At 42.7% G+C, this 24,331-nt stretch overlaps 1 protein-coding gene across 1 annotated transcript; it reads right to left on the bottom strand.

Annotated features, from left to right (window-relative positions):
* Positions 1 to 239: 239 nt before the first annotated feature.
* LOC147510516 (uncharacterized) lies at positions 240 to 899 on the bottom strand. Its single transcript, XM_086598163.1, has one exon. It carries the CDS (start codon positions 897 to 899, stop codon positions 240 to 242), a length of 660 nt encoding a protein of 219 aa, XP_086454289.1.
* Between the last annotated feature and the right edge of the window lie 23,432 nt (positions 900 to 24,331).

Genomic DNA, 24,331 nt, shown 5'->3' with positions numbered 1-24,331 from the left:
CATCCAAAGTCTTTGGAACCTTCGCGGACTCTTCAGCCCCCTCCACGGCCCCACACTGTAATTGCTATGCCGCCCTCTTCCTCGGGTTCGCCGACCCATGCCCCGGCTCCCGGGACATCCTCTTAATTGTGTTCTGGTGGCTGTTCTTGGCGGCCACCTGATCTCCACGGACCTCGTATGTTCCCATAGGGGTAGGGAAACGTATGACCTGATAATAAGTCGAGGGCACCGCTCTCATCTCATGTATCCATCTCCTTCCTAGGATCGCGTTGTACTGGGATTGGGAGTCCACCACCATAAACCTCGAAAACACCGTCACCGGCCCCGCTGTCACTGGCAACAAGAGTTCCCCCATAGGCTCCGTGACACTCCCATTGAACCCATACAAGACTGGTCCGCGGGGGCCTCAGTTGCCCCGGGTCCATCCCCATCTCCTCTAGAGCTCCCTTAAACAGCAAATCCACGGCGCTGCCACAGTCAATCAGGACTCTTTTGACCACATAATTACCCATTGCCACCGTGATGACTAGCGCATCTTCATGCGGAGTATCCACAGTTCGGAGATCCGCATTGGAGAAGGTAATCCCCTCTTCCCCTTTCCTCATTCCCGTGCCGTAACTCTGCCCTCGTTGGGACTCATTAACTTGTTGGATGCTCGCTGTCCTCCGGACCTTATCCCGGTGGTCATTGTGGCTCAGCGCCTCCCCACTGAAGATAACGTTTATGGTTCCCAATATTCTCCCCGCATTGGGCACCGGCTCCCTGTTCTGAGGTTCCGCTACAAACTCCCTCATCACTCCTTTCTCAACTAACCTCTGGACCAACCATTTTAAAGCATAGCAGTCGTTTGTTCCATGATTGTGTACCTGGTGATATTCGCAGTAGGGTTTATTAGGCATTTCGGCAGGAAATGTTCGCGGACCTTCATATCCCGGCACATTCTTTATCAACGGCAGTATCTCGCTCAACGGTCTCGCCAGGGGCACTTGCTCCACCTCGCGGTATGGCTTTCTCTCCTCCGCTCTCTCTACGTGCCACTTCTCTCCCCCTCTCTAGCCGCGGTGTCTTGCGCGATACCTTTCCCCTCCTCTGTCTTCTCGCTCTGTCTTCCGCGCTCCCTCCCTTTTTCTACCGCTATAACTGCCTTAGCTCCCCTCTTCGAGTCCTTCTGCATAGTGTCCTCATATCGATATACTTTCTACACGCCGCTGATATAGAGCTCGTGCAATGTCTTAATCTCATTCTTTTGCCACGGATCGATGTATCACTGCACTGCGCCGCAGCCCTCTCTCGAACACTATCACCGCCGTCCTCTCATCCAGATTTTCCACTTTGAGTGTTTCTGCCTTGAAGCGACACAGGTACTCCCTGACAGATTCGGCGGACCTTTGTCTGACGTTGAATAAGGCCGCGATGTCTACCACCCTCCGCTTCTGATGTATAAAGTGATCCACAAAGGCTTGCTCCAACCCTTGGAAATTGGTTATGCTCCTTGACGGCAACCGATAGTACCAGTCGGAAGCCCCTCCTTTAAGACTGGCCGGGAACATCATACACCGCAGACCGTCGTACTTGGCCTCTTGCCAGAGAGGCATCTGTTGTCGAAAATGATGAATGTGATCTGCCGGGTCTCCCGTTCCGTCATATCTCTCAAACCTTGGCTGATTGAAACGTTTTGGCACCTCAGAAGTCCATATCGCGTCTGCCAGCGGGTTGCGGTTCAGTCCCGCCACCACCTGGCTGGCCGCGCCCGTCTGGACTTTCGTTTGCAGCAGATTCGCCTCCCGGTCGTTGTTAATCATTTGTTGAACTTGCTCCATGGTCAGCCCTGTCACCGGGTTGTCTACCAGAGTCGGACCCTGTTCCTCCTCCTCTTCCACCCTTTCGTTCTCCGATTCCTCCCTCGTCTCATCCCCGGACTCCTCCTCACTCCTTTCTCTTTCTCTCCTCAGCCCCTCATTTTCTTCCCTCAACCTTTCAATCTCCTCCCGCATAAGTTGAATTTCTTCTTCTCCCCTTCCTTCCCCTCGCTCTTCCCCTTCTTCCACCGCCGCTTCTGGCATCTGCTCTATGACTCTTGCTTTCCGAGGTCTACCCACCGCCTTCTTTGGTGCCATTTCTCGTTTGTCCCCACAGACGGCGCCAAATGTTACAACTCTTTTTATGTTACAAGAACTGACCCCTTAATCCCCTGACACTTGCTACAGTCCCACTCCACCCTTGTTACAGTTCCTTCTCTTTCTTCTCTCGCCCTCTCTCCTTTGGACCCTATCCCCCTCTCTTTCTCTTGATGGCCTCCCCCTTTCCCTTCTCCTCACTTTCTCTTTATATCCTTCTCCTTTCTCCATCCGAGCCCTCCACCTGTCCCCCCATCTCGCGGTCCCATTCTCTACGCGTGTAGGGTTTCCGTACTGCGACCACGTGACCTAGCTTCTATCCCATACGCCGCGGTATACTATCTTCCGCTAACTCGGGTGCATCCTCTCCTTGACTCTTTGGGCCCCCGATACTACCACTACAGCCATCTTGTTTCCTTTCGTATCGCACGTTTAGAATTCACAAAATTGTTCACTGTTTTCACTGTTCACGATTTTCCAAAAAAAATTTGCTACTGTTTTAGTGCATCCTCGTGACTTGACCTTAAAAAGTTCAAACTCCTATTTTTACTTGAGAGCGCGCTCGCGCCCTTGTTTTGCTTGTCTAGAGTGCGCCCCGCGCTCTTTTAAATTTAACAAAAAAAAGTACCAAAGTGCCCCTGTGCCACCATTAGCTTATTCATAAGCGCGCCCATACCCTAGTTTAAGTAGATTAAATTAAATTTTTTACAATTAGTACAATATTACCTCACGAGTACAGTACAGTACTAGTATGCCCAACCACTCTAGTAATTGCATAAAAAAAAATCATATTTTATGGTGTCTAGAAAACTCAAAGAATTGGGGTTATCTAATTAAGGAACGTGCACGCACGGATAACCTCCTTCAATTTTTAAATGGCCTAGCCGTTGATTTGAAAGGTTTTTAGTAGAATAGACGTGCTTTAAGGCTGTTGAAAGCACTATTTATACGCGTAGCAAGGACGCTCCAGGTAACACATCTTTACATCCTCGCATCTACTGTGAGAGGATTCTATTTCAAGTAATAATGAGCCTAATTTTTTGCATGCTTATTAGGAATCGGCTATTAGACTTAAAACTTGCATGAGATTAAGATTTGATACGCATAAACTTGCCTTATTAGTTTATCGTAGATGCAAAAATAATCACCTATCTAGAAATTCACATATCAGCACACACACACACACCACCTACACCCACCACAACTACATCTGTAGTAGTGGGTGAAGAAATAGCAGATAGACCCCTCTCTGATTTTTATAAGGCTTTAAACGATGAACTTGAGTCCTGCATCATTCTTGTAGACACTACAGGAGATTTTAGAATCCCCCAATATATTTATTATGTACCTGTTTTCCATGGCTTAGACCATGAGAAGCCTTATCAGTACTTACGTAGGATACAACAAGTTCTTACTACATTTCATCGTCCTAACATAAGACCTAAACAAATAAAGTCAGGGTGTTTCCTTTCACCCTAGTTGACAAAAAGGCTGCTTGGCTAACATCACAAAAGCCGAACTCTGTCGACACATGGGAAAAACTAGTTGAATTATTTATGGAACAATTCTACCCACCACAGAAGACTGACGAAATGCTTCAAAATATTCACTTCTTTGCCAAAAGCCTCAAGAATCCTTTTTTGAGGCTTGGAATCGTTTCACTGATCTTCTAGTATAATGTCCCCATTATAATCTTGGTAAAGACACTAGTTCGTGCCTTTTTCAAAGGCCTATCCCAACACCATAAGGAGACTTTAGACATCATGAACGGCGGTAATTTCTTAAGTAAATGAGCCACAAATGCATATAACTTCTTAGATAACCAATCCAAGAAAAGTAACAACTGGGGAGGTAACGATTACCCCCGCTCCAATACTTCTTCTTCAATAGTTAAGGCAACCAGTATGTTTGAGGTAAAACAAGATCGTGAACTTAGAACTTTAATTGAAACCCTCACTCGAAAGGTTGATGCCCTCTCTGTACATAAACAAGAAGTGAAACCCACTCCTGTCATGAACATCAACTCTCCTTGTTGTAATTTCTGTTTTAGTCCTGAGCATTCTAACTTCTATTGTGCTCTTGTCCATGAACATCCACAACCACAGCCAGACAATGTCTGCACTTTTAATAACGACCGTAACACACAATGGAGGCAAAACACTAATTATAATCAACTACAACAAGCTACACCTCCAAGTTTTAATAATCAAAATGTTAGGCCCACTACAGACTTCCACCAATTTAACCAACATCTAGGACAAGGAGATTTAGGTGACCATAACAGAGGTTTAGTGCCCAGGCCCCAGAACTATCAACATCAAGACAGGAACGCTCAACAAGCCTCTTAGTTCAAGTCACTCCTCCTATGACCACTCCACCAATTAAACCATTTACAGAGGACGTAGTAGTAACTTTGCTGCAACATCAAAATCAAATTATGTAACAAAACTCCAACTTGATGAAGGAACAAAATAAATAAAACTCCAGATTTATGAAAGATCAGCATGATCAAAACTCTAACATGCTACAACAAAAGATGCAAATGATGCAGTCTTTGTGCCAAAAGGTTATTGATTTGTCTCTTAACCAAAATAATAACCAACAAGGCGTGTTTTCAGGTCAAGCAATGCCTAATCCTAAGTCAACAAACACTGCTTTCGAAGTAAACAGTATTCAGAGTAATGGTAATATAAACCAAGGGGACCGGCCTACAGGTAGTCACTACCCTTCCCTCGGGTAAGGTAGTTGATAACCAAGTGACTATGCCTAAAGATCACCCGCAAACTAAGAATGAAACCATACCAAATACTATCATAGAAATTGAAGACCCTACAACTGTAGAAGTAACAGTTAAAACACAAACAAAAGGGAAAACTTTACAAGACCCAATAATAGAAATTGATGATCCTATACCTGTAGAGGTTCCAATATGGAAACCTAGTTGGAAAGTAGCAAAAGATAAAGACAAGGTTAATACTATTGTTGACCTTTATGCTAAGTATAGAGAAAAACCACTGTTTCCCCATAAACTAGTTGTGTCTAAAAAGGACGAGAATTTTGATGAGATTAGGGAAGTTTTTAAAAATCTGACTATAAACCTACCTTTTCTAGATGCTATAAAAAGTCTACATGGACACGCTAAATTTCTAAAAAAGTTGTGCACCACGAAGAGGAAAACTAACATACCCAAAGAAGCCTTCTTAACTAAACAATATCCATCTTTATCTGAACATAACAGAATTGTTAAGTACAAGGACCCTAGTCGTCCTACTGTACAATACACCTTGGGCGATAACTTCATAACAACTACACTATTAGACCTAGGGGCGAGTGTTAACTTACTCCCCTTTTATTTATATAAACAATTAGGTCTCCATGAACTTAAACCAACCAAAATGACTTAACAATTAGCCGATCGTTCTATTAAGTATCCCAAAGGCGTAGTTGAAAACACTCTAGTTAAAGTTTAGGATTTTTACTACCCGGTTGATTTCGTTTTTCTTAACACAGAAGTTGCTCATGACTCTGTTCCTATCATCTTAAGACGTCCTTTCTTGGCAACTGTCAATGCCCAAATCAATTGTCTAGATGGATAAATGACTCTTTCCTTTGGAAATATTTCTGTAGAGGTTAACATGTTTAGACTTAAATAGGGATAACTAGGTTTGCCTGTTGATAAGAGCCCAAAACTGTAGTTTTAACCCCTTAACCATCATACTTTTAGACCAATTATGTGAGTAATAATTAAGAGTTAATACTGATTACGTGTTTTTATGCATTTCAGGCTTCAAAGTCCATTATGTACAGAAATGTGCCACTTTAGCGAGATAAAGGAGCAAAGGTTAGTTGCTAAGGAGTTCCGTGATTAAAGGCCAAGATTCAAGAAGACAAAGCCTTTGTAAAGCCCAGTCAAAAGTTGAAAAGTCGACGCGGGCAGAAATAGCACACAAAGTCAACAGAACTTCCGAAGGCCGTATCTTTGGACTCAGACCTCGGAATTTGGCCTACTTTATGTCAAAACGACCGGCTCGGAAAGAGATTTCCAATGGTCTAAGCCTTGACCTAATCAGAAGAGAAAAAGTAGACGAAATGTCTGTTGAAGCCAAATCCAGCTGAAAAGCCCTTTTCGGACTGAAAGAATTGGGTTTTGGGCCCGATTTTCCGGCCCAAAATATGGCTCCAAGCCCATGCACGATTTTTGGATCTGAAAGTATAAAAACAAAAGTTTGACTCTTTGTTAAAGGTAGATAGTTAGGTTAGAAAATAAATTAGGTTAGGAGAAGAAAAGTAGCCATTAAACCTTAGTTCTAGATCTAGTTTTAGATTAATTAATTAGTTTTTATTCTTGCCTTAAATTCAGTATTAAATTATTGTTCTTTTAGATTTATAAAGTTAATTACTTATTCCATAATGACATGTTCTTATTATTGTTCTTGTGTTGGGAATGGTAGTATAGAAATTTCACATCAAATCATTACTCTCACCATTGTTTCTTTTGGGTTTGATTAGTTGAATTCAATTTAAGTCTAGGCAGTTAAGAGTGGAACGAATCCTTACTCATTATATTGCATGATTATGTTTTGAGAGTAAGAAGAATTGATTTAAACGTAAGAACGGTAGGATTACGTATTAGTGTTGTTAACATTAATATTTTGGATTCTATTATTTTTACGGTTATCAAATGGCGCCGCTGCCATCTTAATCTCGTTCAAGACAAGAATTCAATTGCTTGAATCCAAGGGGCAATTCACCATTCTCTACCCACCCACCCTTTTAATTTTTCATTTTTATTTCTTGAATTTTCGGAACTGTTCACTATTTTAGGCATAGGGGCTGCGGATTCAAAGAGAAAAACACTACGGTGAAAGTATTTCTAAATTTTCGAAAATTCTGAAAATTTTCAAACATAATATTTAATGTATTGTTGATTTACTGGAATATTTTCAGATTTTTCAAAGTTTGTTTACCTTGTGAAAAAAATACAATCTTTACAGTGTTACATTTCAGTTTTCACACCATATGTTCTTGAAAAACAGACGAGTAAGGTTACTTAGGGAGTTCTAAAAATTCTATAATTTTTACAGAAGTATCTATCCTAAGTCAGGAGTTTGTAGTAAAAATTTGACGAGTTTTAGATTTGTTTTGACCTCCTAAATAGTAGAGTGTTTCCAGTGTGTTTCTGCAGTGTTGCAAACACTTAATATCTGGAACACCAGCCTATAAGGAGAGGTTGTAGAACTCAAATTGCTCTAAAAGTTTTACAGGAACAAGTAGGATCTGTCAGGAATCTCCAGTAAAAATTTGGAAACTTTTTACTTTGTTTTGATGGGTTAACCATTCGGTTGTTTGTATTGTGTCCAAAAACTGTTTTGCAAACTTTGCAGGGCAGTAGAGAGAGTTTCATAGCTCCGATTGATCTGAAATTTTACAGGCTACTTGATAGACGTCTTAGTAAATTACTGTAAAAATTTCAAATTTTTTGGAGTACAATAAAAGGCCTAAAACTCGAAAACTCTGAAGCGCGATCTGCGCCCATAACGAGCGCGACCCGCGCTCAAAACACTGGACATTCGAAAACCCTGAGGCGCACCTGCGCTCAAAACACTGGAAGTTGAGCGCGACCTGCGCCCATACCGAGCGTGACCCGCACTCAAAACACTGGAACTCGAATTTGCATTGAGCGCACTTGTGCCCAAGTGAAGCGCTTTCTGCGCCACTCGGTGATTTTGCCGGATTCCGGGTTTGATTCAAATTTTCAATTTTCAAGTTTTTTCGGTGTTCTAACTTGTTATATATTAACGAACACGCGTGAACAAGACGCTATTTATAAGCGAAGCAAGGACGCAATCAGGTATTCCCTTCTTCCACTCCTCGTTTCTTTTGTCAGAGGAGTTTTAATTCTAGTATAATCAGGCTTGTTTTTCGTAGACATAAATACCACACGCCTATCTATGAATTTCACACACACCACCTGATATAATGGCTGAAGAAAGAAAGACTCCTCTCTCTGACTTCTACAAAGCCTTGAGCGATAGCCCCAAATCTTGCATCGTTCTAGCAGACCCAGTGGGGATTTCGAATCCCCAAATATTTTAATTTGTTACCCATTTTTTATGGTTTAGACCATGAAAAACCTTATCAGCACATGCGTAGGATTGAACAAGTCCTAACAACATTCCACCATCCCACGGTTGGTGCGGAACAAATTAAACTGAGGGCATTCCCTTTCACCTTAGCCGATAAGGCGGCGTCTTGGTTAACTGCCCAAACGCCAAACTCTATGGACTCATGGGCTCAACTTGTTCAATTGTTCATGGAACAGTTTTACCCACCATCGAAGACCGGATGAAATGCTTCACAAGATTCATTTCTTCAGCCAGAATCCTCATGAATCCTTTTCAGAGGCCTGGGGGTAGTGACCTTCAAGGGGCTTTCACATTATCATAAGGAGGTTCTAGATATCATGACTGGGGGTAGTTTTCTTAGTAAAGGAGCCTTGGAGGCTTATAAATTCTTAGAAGATCAATCTAAGAAGAACAACAATTGGGGAGGTAACGATTCCTCCCGCTCCTCTCCTTCTTCTCTTGAAGTTAAATATGATCCCGAGCTTAAAACTCTTATCGATGCCCTCACTAAAAAGGTAGATGCCATCTCTGTTCAACAATAACCCACTCGGTCATGAACATTAACTCTACTCGTTGTAATGTTCATTTGTAGTCTTGAGCATTCCGACTTCTATTGTCATCTTGTCTATGCACAAACACCACCACAACCATCACACTTCAACCAGTTAACTCAACATCAAGGACAAGGGAACTTAGGTGACTAGAATAGAGGTTTAGTACCCATAACCCAAAACTATCAACATCAAGACATGAACGCTCAACAAGCTTTAATTCCAATACAACCATCTACAGACAAAGTAGTAGTGACCTTGTTGGAGAAACAAAATCAAATTATGCAACAAAACTCCAACTTGATGAAAGCTCAGCATGATTAAAACTCTAATATAATGAAACAAACGATGCAAATGATGCAGTCTTTGTGCCAAAAGGTTATTGACATGTCTTCTAACCAAAATAATAACCAAACCGGCGTGTTTCCAAGTCAAGCAGTGCCTAATCCTAAGTCAACAAACACCACCTTTGAAATAAACAGTATTTACTGTAATGGTAATATAAACCAAGGGGACCTTCAGGCAGTCACTACCCTTCGTTCAGGGCAAGTAGTTGATAACCAAGTGACTATGCCTAAAGATTATCCGCAAACTAAAAATGATACCATACCAAATACTATAATAGAAACTGAAGACCCTACAACTGTAGAAGTACTAGTTAAACCACAACCAAAAGGGAAAACATTACAAGACCCAATAATAGAAAGTGAAGACCCTACACCTGTAGAGGTTCCAATATGGACACCTAGATGGAAAATGGCTAGAGATAAAGCAAAGACTAATAATACTTTTATCCCTTATGCTAAAAATAGCGATAAAACACCATATCCCCAAAGACTAGTTATGTTTAAAAAGGACGAGAATTTTGATGAGATTAGGGAAGTGTTTAAAAATTTGACTATAAACCTACCTTTTCTAGAAGCTATAAAAAGTCTACCACGGGCACGCTTAAGTTTCTAAAAGAGTTATGCACCAAGAAGAGGAAAACCAACATACCCCACTTAAGCATTCTTAAGCAACAATATCCTCTTTATCCGAACATAACGGAATTGTTAAGTACAAGGACCCCTGGTCAGATCCATCAGACAATGCACCTTAGGTGATACCTTCATAACAATTGCTTTATTAGACACGGGGGCGAAAGTGTTAACTTACTCCCTTTTTTATTTATATAAACAACTAGGTCTAACAAAACTTCAACCAACCAAAATGACTTTGCAGTTAGCCGATTGTTCTATTAAGTATCCCAAGGGTGTAGTTGAAAATATTCTCGTTAAAGTTCAGGATTTTTACTATCCAGCCGACTTTGTTATTTTTGACACATAAGTTGCTCATGATTCCATTCCCATCATCTTAGGGCGTCCTTTCTTGGCAACCGCCAATGCCCAAATCAATTGTCGGGATGGCTCAATGACTCTTTCTTTTGGAAATCTTTCTGTATAAGTTAACATGTTTAGACAAAAACAGGGACAACTAGGTTTGCCTATAGAAGGGGAAGTGAAATCCATTGAGAGTTTTGTACCTCACATTAATGTGGCTGACACTTTAGTCCCCACACTAGTAGATACCCCTCTTATGGAAGAAGACAAGGATCACAATTTCTACTCCCTAGACGTAGATAACATCAAGGAGGATTTCCTTCGACTCTTTTGCAACCCTTCTTTGCCGCCTCGCGAGTTCTCTCCTATTGATATCCATTCATCTCTTGACGCCATGACGGAAGAAGAATTTTTCGCCCTCTATCTCAGTGATTCTTCTTACCCACCTATTGAGGAATGTCTTGCATATCTCAAGGCCTCTGATTATATAAACCTAAGAACACTAGTTGAACACCATTCACCCACCTCACATCCTCATGTCACTCATTCACCTTCCATCACGAATGTTCCTCGCCCTCTACCTTTTCAAAGAACCATTGAGTTTGTACTTGACCTTGGCGTTTCTCCTATGCTTCATAACTATCTAAAACCAACTGGTGAAGAAGTAACACCCAAGGACAAGCCACCTAACACTTTTTTCATTTTTTCCATTTTTTCCTTCTCAAAATTATCCACATCCTACGTATCTTCCACAACTATCAATTTTCTCACGTTCATTTACTTGGCATCCCCTTCATAGGAGGACAAAGAAGAAACTGTATGCTCGATTAGGTTTTAGATCTATAAGGCTTTGCTCTCATTCCACTAAGCTACGTCATAGGAAATCTTGGTGCTTCATTCTGTTTGATGGTGCATTCCATGTTAATTATTTGTGGAAAGACCCACAACTTTTTCGATTGTTGATATATGGTAAACTGCATTTTAATACATATATATTAGATAAAGTCTCGAGTATCTGACTATAAAAGACTCATTTTATTCTTCGTGTACTCCATTCCAATCTTATGTTATGGGAGTGCACCATTAAGGCAACCGGACCCTCCTTTTGGAGTGAGTGGTTGTAAGTTTCGAATTCTTAGTCTACGTTTCATGTGACTCACGCATTTATCTCTTGCACTTTTTCTCATGGATTGAGTAGTGCTTTTCTATGGAGTGAGTTTCATTTTTATTTCTTTATTGTAATTTTGTTTTGTTTTTCTAAAAATCAAACATATAAAAACTAAATAAAATAAAAACATAAACATATATTAGTAAGTCTAGGGAATCTGACTTTAAAAGACCCAAGTTTTCATACAATATCGACTTTCTGGAGTATAGGCCAAACAAAATTTTCAAACTTAAAAAGAGTTTTCCAATTTTGTTTAGGGGTGGCGTATTTTGGTATTCATTTCAAATCATGTTGCCACCCTAAGCCTGTCATGTTTACTCTAGTAGAGTTTGTGTTAGTTAGCACGCACTAGGTTTAATTGTGCTTCATATTATCATATCATCTTTACAATATTTCATGTTACAGTCTTGCCAATTTTTGCCACGTTTCTATGGTAAATTCTTTTCCTTATCTCTTTACACTTTGAGGACAAAGCGTCGATTGTTTGGGGTGGGATAGAAACATTTGCAAAAATTAGACACTTTTAGGATGTAAATTACGACTTTTATTTATAAAATGTTAAAAATTATAAAAATTAGTTAGTTACATAATTTAATTGTGCTATTGAATTGTTTCATGAACCCCCTTCTCCCAAATTGTTTGGGGGTGGTATAGAAACACGATGTAAATGTTAAGCACATATTAGGTTGTATATTACGTATTATTTGTCTTAAAAATAATAAAAATAAAAATAAAAAGTTTATGCTATACACTTAGGAATATTGGTATTGTTTCTTTCTCTATGCTCTTAATAATCTAGAAGTCTCACGTAGCTTTTGCATTAGAATAGTTTTTAGAAACTTAGGTTCTATGCTCTTAATAATCTAGAAGTCTCACGTAGCTTTTGCATTAGAATAGTTTTTAGAAACTTAGGTTAATATGTAGGTAATAATCTTTGCATCTATCTATAAATATATTACATGAGTATCTATGATTGTTTGGCAAAGAAGTTTCTCAAATCTAGGCTAGAGTACTTATTCTACAAATCCGGTGGAGAATATAGCCTAAAGCCTTATATGAGTGAAACATTTGAGAAATGACACAAGGGAGAAGTATATTCGAATAGAAATCACACGCCCACTTGCTTGACCACTATACCATGTCCTAAGAGAGAATTTAGGCCCTTTTTGGATCGATATAGCTAGAAATTCCGACCTAAGTATATTTTCCGCTAGTCGCCTTAATCGAGCCTTTCATTAGCCCTTCCATAAATCACAATTCCTTTACCCCTGTTACAAAAAAACAAAAAAAAAAAAAAAAAAATCAACCTACCCATTTTAGAATAAGTCCGAGAATAGGATGAGTGAAGAAAAGAGAAGATAAAACCCGTGTAAACAGAAATTAGTTAGTTGCTTCCGTAAAGAAAAAGAAAAAGAAGTTTCCATCTAAAAAAAAAAGAAAAGAAAAGGAAAACAGAAATAAAATAAAACTCCAAAAAATATAATAAAAGGAGTCGAAAAGCCAAAAGAAAAAGGCTAAGGATGGAAACAAAGTGTAGAAGAAAAAAGAACAAGGTTTTCTCTAGTTACGTAATATGAAGACCATATTATCTCGGACTTGTCTTTTGAATATCTGTTTCCTTCATTCTTAAACCATCTCCTAATCCCCCGCAACACCTAATAAAGACCTCTAGCTCAATTAGGAATAGGTTAGTGGGATAGTAAGTGAGTGATGTGTTTGATCAACCGGCTTCCTTGTGTGTCATTGAGATTGTAAGGTAAAGTATGCCCATCGCATTAATCGGAGTAGCAAAACTTTGAGTGGAAAAATCGAGTGATTTTTGTCTTGACTTTTATGTGAGAACCTACTTAAGGACGCTTATTCCAAAGTTTCATAAATGAACTCATGTTATCGCATTTCATAGCATTACTCATTGTATATATGTTTATTCGTAGATGATTGATTATTATGCATATATTAGCTTAGGTTTCGACATGATTATTCTGTATTCATTGCTAGTGAGATGTATAGATAATTGAGACATAAATAAGGAAACAATAGTTTTATTTCTTAGTCGTTATAGTATAGATGAAGTTTGTGAGTACCTTCACTGGAAAACTCTCACGAGGCTATAACTCGTCCGCTAGGGAATTCCTAGTGGTTTAAGGCCTTGTTGCATATTCCTAGTGGTTTAAGGCCTTGTTGCATATGGTCAATGCAATCGCACTCAGCGAAACGAGAGTAGATAGAACTCCATTTTTGGTCACTTATTCTAATTTCTCATCTTTGCTTGAGGACAAGCAAAATGCTATTTGGGGGTGGTTTGATAAGAGCCCAAAACTGTAGTTTTAACCCCTTAACCATCATACTTTTATACCAATTATGTGAGTAATAATTAAGAGTTAATACTAATTACGTGTTTTTATGCATTTCAGGCTCCAAAGTCCATTATGTACAGAAATGTGCCACTTTAGTGAGATAAAGGAGAAAAGGTCGGTTGCTAAGGAGTTCCGTGATTAAAGGCCTAGATTCAAGAAGACAAAGCCTTTGCAAAGCCCGGTCAAAAGCTGAAAAGTCGGCCGGGCGTAAAAAACAAAGACACAAAGTCAAAGAAAACTTTTCAAGGTCAGATCTTTGGACTCAGACCTCGGAATTGGGCCTACCTTATGTCAAAACGACCGGCTCGGAAAGAGCTTTCCAATGGTTTAAGCCTTGACCCAATCAGAGGAGCAAAAGTGGACGAAAAGTCTGTTGAAGCCAAATCCAAAGCTGAAAAGCCCTTTTCTGGATCGAAGAATTGGGTTTTGGGTCCCGATTTTCCGGCCCAAAACATGGCTACAAGCCCATGCACGATTTTTGGATCTGAAAGTATAAAAACAAAAGTTTGACTCTTTGTTAAAGGTAGATAGTTAGGTTAGAAAATAAATTAGGTTAGGAGAAGAAAAGTAGCCATTAAACCTTAGTTCTAGATCTAGTTTTAGATTAATTAATTAGTTTTTATTCTTGCCTTAAATTCAGTATTAAATTATTGTTCTATTAGATTTATAAAGTTAATTACTTATTCCATAATGACATGTTCTTATTATTGTTCTTGTGTTGGGAATGGTAGTATAGAAATTTCACATCAAATCATTACTCTCACCATTGTTTCTTTTGGGTTTGATTAGTTGAATTCAATTTAAGTCTAGGCAGTTAAGAGTGGAACAAATCCTTACTCATTATATTGCATGATTATGTTTTGAGAGTAAGAAGAATTGATTTAAACGTAAGAACGGTAGGATTACGTATTAGTGTTGTTAACATTAATATTTTGGATTCTATTATTTTTACAATTATCACCTGTAGAAGGAGAAGTGAAGTCTATTGAGAGTTTTGTATCTCGCATTAGTGCGGCCGACGATTTCATCCCCACACTAGTAGATACCCCTCTTAAGGAAGAAGACAAAAATCATAATTTTGACTCCCTGAACATAGATGAAATCGAGGAAGATTTCCTTCGACTTTTTTGCAACCCTTCTTTGCCACATCGCAAGTCCCCTCCTATTAACATCCATTCATCCCTTGACGCCATGACGGAAGAAGAATTTTTCACCCTCTATCCCAGTGATTCTTCTGAGACACCTATTGAGGGTTTCCAAATTTTGTTTGGGGGTGGCGTATTTTGGTCTTTCATTTCAGAACTTTTTGCCACCCTTTGCCTGTCATGTTTACTCCAATAGAGCCTAGGTTTTACTCCAATAGAGCCTAGGTTAGTTAGTTACATAATCTAATTGTGCTATTGAATTATTTCATAAACCCCCTTCTCCTAAATTGTTTGGGGGTGGTATATTTAATTTTAGCACATTGGACGTTCACGTAATAAAATTACATGGATAAATATTGAAATATATAACCCATAGGTCTTGTTGATTTAATTGGGGTGCATAATATAATTAGGTACCTTAATTACGTAAAATTTCCCTATTTCACAGAATTTCAAAAGCTAATTCTATAGGAGCCACGATATGTGCATGCTTGAATTGTGAACGTATGGTATTATTTTATTTATGTTAGAGTCCGCTTATGTCCCAAGCCCTATTTATTATTTCATGTTATCCCTATAACAGGAGGAACTCATATAAGAGTTGCGATTGTTTTTATTTCTTTATATTAGTAGAGATTAACCTTCTTTTTCAGGTGCTCCCATTTACAAGCACATTTCTATGGTACTCTATATCCTCTATTTTCATTCCATACTTTGGGGACAAAATATGATTATGTTTGGGGGTGGTATAGAAATACGTCGTAAATGTTTAAGCACATATTAGGTTGTATATTATGCAATTTTCTTTATAAAAATGTTAAAATCATAAATATAGTTTATACTATGCACTTAGTGATAATGGTATTGTTCCCTTCTCCATTATGATATTAGTCTAGAAATCTCACGTAGTACTTGAATTAAGATTTAATTTTTGAAACTTAGATTAATATGTAGGTAATAGTCATTGCATCTTTTCATCAACATTGTAGTGGTGATTACTAGCGGGAAAGGGGGGCCAGGGGTAGAGCAATCCGATGCACGCTATGAAGGGATTACCGCGGAGTAGGGGATAATTACCCTTATGGACCCAAGGCAAGATAGGCGGAAGACGCGGGAGTAGGGTAGCGCATCGCGGAGTACAAAGGTACAGTGAAAACCCTACACGTGGAAGGCCGAGAAGAGATGGATGGAAGGACAGGTGGACGGCTGCGATGTAAGAGAGGGAGTATAAAAAGAACAGTGATGGAGAGAGAAGGGATGACTTTTTCATTCTAAAGGAGGCGAGACTTAGAGAGAAAGAGAGGTGAGTATATGCAATGGAGTTTAAGACACAACATTTGGCGCCGTCTGTGGGGACGAGAGCTAGGTTACTGAAGAAATGGCCACGAAAGTTAAGAGAGGAGTAGGGAGGGCGAAGAAGGTGGCAGTTGCAGAGGAGGATGAGGAATCGGTGAGGGACGATAGGGGAGAGCAAGGCGGAGAAGATACCACCGCATCGGTGTCAGAAGGAACAAGACTGTTGCATGAGGAGATAGCAAGGTTAAGGGAGGAGAATGAGGGACTGCAAAGGGAGAAAGAGACCATAGAAGAGTCAGAGAGAGGGGCACCTGAGTCGGAGGGAGAGGAGGAGAGTAGGCCCAACTTGGCGGACGACGCGGTGCCTGGGATCACGAGGGAGCAAGTGAGGGAAATGATAGCAAGTGACTTGAAAGCAAATCTAGAGCAAGCTAAGAGCATTGGTGGGGCGGCAAACCAGGTGGTGGCGGGGCTGAACCGCAACCCATTGGCTGACGGGATCTGGAAGGCTGAAGTGCCAAAACGATTCAACCAGCCCCGATTTGAGAGGTATGATGGTACAGGAGATCCGGCGGACCATATCCACCACTTCCGACAACAGATGTCGTTGTGGCAAGAACCTAGGTATGATGGACTGCGATGCATGATGTTTCCAGCGAGTTTGAAGGGGGGAGCTTCGGACTGGTATTACAGACTGTCGTCCAAAAGTATAAACAACTTTCAAGAGTTGGAGTAAGCGTTCGTGGACCACTTCATACACCAAAAGAAGCGGGTAGTGGATATCGCGGCTCTGTTCAATGTAAGATAGAGGACAGAAGAGTCAGTAAGGGAACTCTTATGCAGATTCAGGGCGGAGACGCTGAAGGTGGAAAACTTGGATGAAAGAACCGCAATGATTGCATTTGAGAGGGGATTGCGACCTGGGACCAGGGTACATGAGTCCGTGGCCAAAAATGAGATCACAATGTTACAAGAGCTGTACCCAAGGGTGGAGAAATATATCAGATATGAAGACACTATGCAGAAAGAGACGAAGAGGCGGGGCAAAACGGTGTTGTCATTGGAGAGGAGCGAAGACCGCGGAAGATCTGAGGCATCGAATAAAGGAAGCGGTGGAAATTGGGGTTATTATTCGTGGCCTGAGAGGGACAGAAGCGAGAGCATAAGAGAATACAGAGAAAGGAAACCATATCGGGAAGCAGAGCAAACACTAGTGAATCAGCCGTTGAGTGAAATATTGTTGTTGATCCGGAATGTGCTAGGATATAAGGGTCCACGAAACAAACCGGACAAGATACCAGGAAAGCCTTATTGTGCCTACCATCAAATACATAACCATGAGACGAATGAATGATATGCGCTCAAGTGGCTGGTGCAACGAATGATTGGGAAGGGCTTGCTGAAGGAGTTTACAGTAGGGAAAGGGAAAGAGGGGTAAGAGCCCAACCAAGGGAGGATACTAGGGACTATCAACGTCCTCTTCAGCGGGGAGATTTTGAGTCATAATGCTCACCGGGATAGAATAAGACGAACTGCGAGCATACAACAAGTTAATGAAACATCGGGACAGTCGAGACCCACCCCACGATCAACAACTGAACGGGGAAGCATTGTGTTTACTAACGCGAACTTGAAGGCAGTTGACTCCCCGCATGAGGACACATTGGTGATCACCATGGCAATGGGCAATTACATGGTGAAAAGAGTGTTAGTTGATTGTGGCAGCACAGTGGACTTGTTGTTCCGGGGGACAATGGAAGAGATGAAGATTGACAGGAAACAGTTAAGGCCATCGTAGACAAATTTGTACGGGTTCAATGGGAGCATGACTGAGCCCTTGGGAGAACTCTTGCTCCCCGTAACAACTGGTCCGGTGACAGTGTTCTCTCGATTCAAAGTGGTGGACGTCGGGTCACAATATAATGCCATTCTGGGAAGGTAGTGGATTCACGAGATGAAGGCAGTGCCGTCCACCTACTACCAGGTGATCCGATTCCCCACTCCAGCAGGAATGTATGAGGTTCGTGGTGATCAGGTAATGGCGAGGAACAGTCATCAGGGGACGGTGAAGAGGATGATCCGTGGCGATGAAGGAGAGACATTGAACCCAAGGAAGAGGCAAGCATAACAATTACAGTGTGCCCCTGCGGAGGGGGAAATGGAGTCGACGACGGTACCAAAGACTCTAGATGAGATCGAGATAGTAAGTGTGGAGATGGGAGAGGAAGAGAAGTTTACATCAATAGGGGCTAGTCTGCCGGGAGAGTGGAAAAATAACCTGATAATGTTTCTATCTGAAAATAATGATGTATTTGCATGGACAATCGAAGATATCACCGGACTGGACCCAGATTTCGCATGCCACCGCTTACACATGAAAGAGGACGCAAAACCGGTGAGGCAAAAGATGAGAGGTGTTAGGCCGAAGTATGCAGAAGGAATTCGCGAGGAGGTTTCAAGGTTGAAGGAAGCTAGGATAATACAGGAAGTTGAGTTTGCTGAGTGGTTATTGAACATTGTCGCGGTACCAAAAAAGAATGGTAAAGTCCGCATGTGCGTCGACTTCACAGATGTCAATGCAGTGTGCCCTAAAGAAGTTATCATATGCCTCGGGTGGACGAGCTAGTGGACAAGATGGCGGGGTTCAAGATATTCTCCTTCATGGATGCGTCTATGGGGTACAACCAGGTCACGATGTATGGACCCAATCAGGAGAAAACAGCATTCATAGTGGAGGGAGGTACCTATTGTTATACAAGGATGCCGTTCGATTTGAAAAATGTCGGGGCCACTTTCCAGAGGCTGGGAGAAAAAATGTTCGAGAGCAAGATTCGGAAAGGAATTGAGATATACATAGATGACATGGTGGAAAAGAGTATCTCGGAGGAAGAGCACATAGAGGGATTGAGGGAGACTTTTAGCATCCTGCGAGCACACAACCTAAAGCTCAACCCAGAGAAGTGCACCTTTGGGGTGACCACCGGGAAATTCTTGGGATACATTGTGACTCATCGAGGAATAGAAGCCAACCCTGAGCAAATACGAGCACTAGTGGAGGTGCCTTCACCTCGGAATGTTAAGGAAGTGCAGCGGCTGACTGGGAGAGTCACGGCATTGAACAGATTCATTTTAAAATCCTTAGACAAATGTAGACCGCTGTATAGGCTGCTGAGGAAGACTCCGAATTTTGTTTGGACGGCCGAATGCGAGGAGGCCTTCCAAGAATTGAAAGGGTATTTGGGCAAGGCACCCTTGCCGTCTCGACCAGAACTAGGAGAGAAGTTATACTTGTACTTAGGGGTTACTGAGTACGCGATCAGCTCGGTCCCCATCCGCGTGGTTGACAAAGTAGAAAAACCAGTGTACTTCCAAAGTAAAACCTTGTTGAATGCAGAAACAAGGTACAGTAAGGTGGAGAAATACACTTTGGCATTGATATTCTCAGCACTGAAGTTGAAACCTTACTTTGAGGCACATTCGGTGGTGGTAGTGACAAATATGCCCCTAAGGTAAGCACTGAAAACGGAGAAATCGGGAAGAATGCTGAAATGGGCCGTAATGCTGAGCGCTTATGAAGTACAATATCAAATAAGGACTACGGAAAAGGCACAGGTCGTGGGCCGAAGTTCTTGGCGGAGTTCCAAGCAGAGGATCCTATGTGGGGAGAGGAAATGGTTATGGAACCTAAATGCGAGAGTGAGCCAGATTTGCTAGATCCATGGGATAAGAGGAATGGGTGGAGAGTGTTCGCGGACGGATCAACCACTGATACATGCAGCGGAGTGGGCATTGTAGTGGTTACGCCGGATAATGACAGGATCGAGTCGTCTATGAAATTGGGGTTCGCGGCAACCAATAATGAGTTAGAATACGAAGTAGTGTTAGCAGGGTTAGGGATGGCAGAAGATCTGGGGGTGAGCGAGTTGACGGTGTACTCCGACTCAAATTTGGTGGCGTGTTAGGCGAATGGGGGATTCGTGGATAGGTGCGACCGAATGACGAGGTACTTGGAGGTAGTACACGAGAGAGCGGCAAAATTTAAAAGGGTCAGGTTCATATATCAGGGTGTCACGGGGAGAACAGGCATGCAGATGCCCTAGCTTACATTGCGGCTACAATACCTGGGTTAGAAGAAAGAACCATAAGAGTAAGGAGGCTGGAGAAACCAAGTATTGAAAAAGGGGGACGAGGTGTACCAGACTACGAAGGATACTAAGGGATGGATGAATCCCATCAAGCACTTTCTATCAGGAGGGGAGGTGAGTGATCCCAAAGAAAAGAGGAGATGGGAGCAGACTTTGCGGAGGTACACGTTGATAGAGGAGGAGATGTACAGAAAGAATTTCGACGAACCGCTGTTGAGATGTCTGGGGCCAGTCCGGGCGCAGGAGGTTTTAGCAGAGTTGCATGCTAGGGACTGTGGAAGTCACTCAGCGGGAAGGACAACAGCTCATTGATTGCTGACACAAGGGTATTTCTGGCCTCACATGAAAAGGGATGCAGTAGAGTTTGTGAAGAAGTGCGGCAAATGCTAGAGGTTCTCCCAATTAGTTTTTGCTCTGGCGAAGCCACTACACAATGTGTCTAGTCCATGGCCGTTTGCTATGTGGGCTATGGACATCGTGGGTCCGTTGCCTATGGCCAATGGGAAAATAAGGTTCATGCTTGCCGCCACAGATTACTTTACCAAATGGATAGAGGCGGTGGCACTGTAACAGGTCAAGGAGGAGCAGGTGATTAAGTTTCTATGGGAAAACATCATATGCCGGTTCGGGTTGCCTCACTCTATCATAGCAAATAACGGAACACAGTTCACGGGATCGAAGGTGAAAGATTTCTTGCAGACGTACCATGTGAAACAGGGGTTCTCTGCTCCTTACAACCTCGAGGGGAATGGACAGGCTGAATCATCTAACAAAACCATAACGAACAATCTTAAGAGAAAGTTAGAAGATAGAAAGGGAGCATGGGCTGACGAGTTGAGCAAGGTACTTTGGGCCTATCGAACCACACTGCGGACTTCAACCAAGGAGACCCCGTTCTCATTGGCATACGGCATAGAGACCGTAATTCCATCAGAAATGGTGGCATCCACAACCCGCACCATGGTCGTGGAGATGGGTTTGAACTAGGGCATACTGGCTAGGGACTTAAACTTGGCACAGGAAAGGAGGGACAATGAGTGCATCAGACTAGAGGAATATCACTGACGCCTACAAAGACAGTACAACAAGCGATTGAAGCCGCGGAAATTTCAAATGGGCGATTTGGGACTTCGAAGGGTGACTCCCAGCACTAAGAAAGTAAATGACGGAAAGCTGGGGACTAATTGGGAAGGACAATACATGGTGGTGGAAGTCGGAGGGGCTGGCACGTATAAACTTCAGACCATGGAAGGAAAGCTGATAGAGAGACCTTGGAATGTAAGAATGTTGAAAAAAATTTATGTCTGAATGTACCACCAGTCCGGGGCAAAGGACTTGGGCTGTTTGCACATATATAATACAACGGCACTTTTGGGAAATGAATATGACGAATTAACAAAGACCAGTCCAACTTAGGGGCAGGATGGTGCCCCTCGCGAGCTCATCAGCCTCAAAGAGACAGCGGGGGGGAGGATCCCTTCGCAGACATCACGTCCGAATCAAACTTAGGGGCAATACGGCCCCCTTATAGGCTCACTAGCCTCATAAAGGCAGCGGGGAAGGAGCCCTTCACGGATATCACGTCCGAATCAAACTTAGGGGCAAGGCGGCGCCCTTACAGGCTCGTTAGCCTCAGAGAAACAGCAGGGGGGAGGAGCCCTTCGCGGACATTACGTCCGAATCAAACTTAAGGGCAAGGCGGCGCCCATACAGGCTCATCAGCCTCAGATAGACAGCGGGGGGGAGGAGCCCTTCGCGGACATCACGTCCGAATCAAACTCAGGGTCAAGGCGGCACCCCTACAGGCTCATCAGCCTCAGAGAGGTAGTGGGGGGAGTAGCCCTTCGTGGACATCACGTCCGAATCAAACTCAGGGGCAAGGTGGTGCCCCAGTAGGATCCCCAACCTCAGAGAGACAGCTGGGGCAGTACTCAAGAGAATGAGTTAGTCTAAGGGGCTTGCCAGGACAGAAAAAGCATATCAAATTACGAAATAGAGCATTGCATGGAGTCAATAGTCGGAGAGTGAAAAAGTAAACATATTCCAAAAAGGAACCACAAGTGGTTACACAAGACCAGAGACAACAAAGAACACATTTAAACATAGCATAGGGAAAGAAAACGCCCACAATATCAGTTATACATCAATAGCAATGTCACACAAAACATCAAAACTCCTGATGAGAGGAGGAAAACTGGAATTACAAGAGATAGTCAACATTCAGATTGAGAGCAAACATAGTCAAGAGGTAAAGTTCACAATGACAAGTTTAGAGGGAGTCCAAGGGGGTTTCCAGAGAGGCATCAACGGGCTCCTCGGTATCAATGTCTTCCGCAGGAGTATCAGTGGCATCAGGGATGATATCTTCAGCAGCCTCTCCAAAGCAGGCTACCCCACTTCAGTGGGTCTCGCAGGCCAAAAAGTATCTTCAGTATGCATCTCTGCAGGGTCCTCAGCAATGACCAGCGGTTCGCCGGAAAGAGGCGGCCCTCCTTGAGAAGCCGAGCGTGCTCTTCCTGAATCTTTTTGGCAACCTTCTTGTTAGCCAATGACCTAAAATGGGTCTTAAGGGCGGCCATGTCCGCCTTATGTTGATCCAAAAGGGCCACAGTGCTGTCCTGGTGCTGCTGAAAGAGAAAGGTGTGCTGCTGGCTTAAGCATTCATTGACTGAATCCATGTACAGCTAGTGGTTGTTCTCCGCGATCCTCAGTTCATCTTGGGCCTGGGTTTTCGCTAGGTCCGCGGCTGCGAGTTCTTGCTAGAGTCGGGCGCAAATAGCTCTTAAGCCATCAGGACTGCTTACTTCTTTATCCAGGGAGTCCACTTTGGATCGAGCACTGAATAGACCGCGGATCATGAATGATATGTCAAGACTCACCTAAATATAAAAAGAACAACTAAGTCAGAAAAGAAAAATGAGAGAACAGAAGCAGAGTTAGGAGAGGGTACCTTCTCCCAATTGGTATACAAGGAGGTGTGATGATTTTCAAAGGTGCCTCCTTCAGCATAGGCCAAGTCTTTTGGCAGATGTGAGCTGTAGAAGATAGAGGAGGCCGCCGCGGATTCTCGAGAGTCGAGTCCGCGATGTTAACTTTGTGGTGGCGCACCTTAAAAGTAGGGTCAAATTCAGTAGGGGAGTTATCTGGACCGGTGGGGAGAGTAGTCTCTTTTCCCGGACGACAGACATGGGTAGAAGGGGCTTCATCTTCCACTATCCGAGTGATGGGAGTTGTTTCCTCGGACACCACGGTCCTCTGTCGCTTACTTGGCGGCCCATCAGCAAGAGTGACCACCGCGGAGGGGGAAACTTCCGTCACTTCATCATCATCACTGTCAAACAATTTCATCTTTGAAAGGTCCATATCTGCGGAGGGAGAGAGTGGAGGGGAGTATTGGTCTTCCCAGGTGGAGATAGATCTAAAGGAAGGCAAGGGTTCTTGAGCTGAGGGGGGAAGAGGGACACTGGATACCGGGGCAGCGGAGGAGGGTGAAGAATCTCGGGTGGGTCGGCAGTGATGAGAGTGTGGACGGGAGCGTTTCTTGGGAGGAGGAGAGGCTCGGGGTCTCCGTTCCTTAGGGGGCGGGGGACGGTAAAAAGGAGCAGATAGGCCTCCAATGTGCTGGAGTAGGGGAGTTGCAAGCAGAGGAGTGCCAGTGGTGGGGTGGATGTTTAAAAGATCTTCTTGGGTGGGACCTAGGCTGCGGAGCCTTGCAAAAACAGGACAGATGGTTCCTGAGTATATACGTGATTTGGAGTTAGATCGCCAACCTACAAAGAAGTACAAACAAAAGAACATTAATAGCGCAGATCAGAGGCAAGAAAAGATGGAGGCCGTTGGGGAACTCACCACTAGACAGGAAGGCGAGATGGTTAAGTGTCAGCCCAGAGGGTAGGTCTGCGGGCAAGAAATTCCCGGATACGTACAGCGGATAGTGATGCCACTATTTAACAGAGCTGGTGACGCGAATTACAAAAGATTGCTTTTGAGGGCGGACACAGAAGGATTGGTAGCCCACACTTCGTCCTTGGTACTAGTTTTGAGAAAATAGTAGGAGACTATATCGCGGTATGTCAATTTGGGGTCACCGGATCTATTGTAATAGTTC

This window comes from Coptis chinensis, chromosome 3 (assembly GCF_015680905.1).
Source record: "Coptis chinensis isolate HL-2020 chromosome 3, ASM1568090v1, whole genome shotgun sequence".
In the NCBI taxonomy this organism is placed as follows: domain Eukaryota; kingdom Viridiplantae; phylum Streptophyta; class Magnoliopsida; order Ranunculales; family Ranunculaceae; genus Coptis; species Coptis chinensis.
Note: the sequence above shows the minus strand (reverse complement) of the source record. Positions and strands in the feature narration are given on the sequence as shown.

Excerpts from the sequence above, each read along its gene's own strand:
- LOC147510516 (XM_086598163.1), bottom strand. The coding sequence starts at position 899 with ATGCCTAATAAACCCTACTGCGAATATCACCAGGTACACAATCATGGA.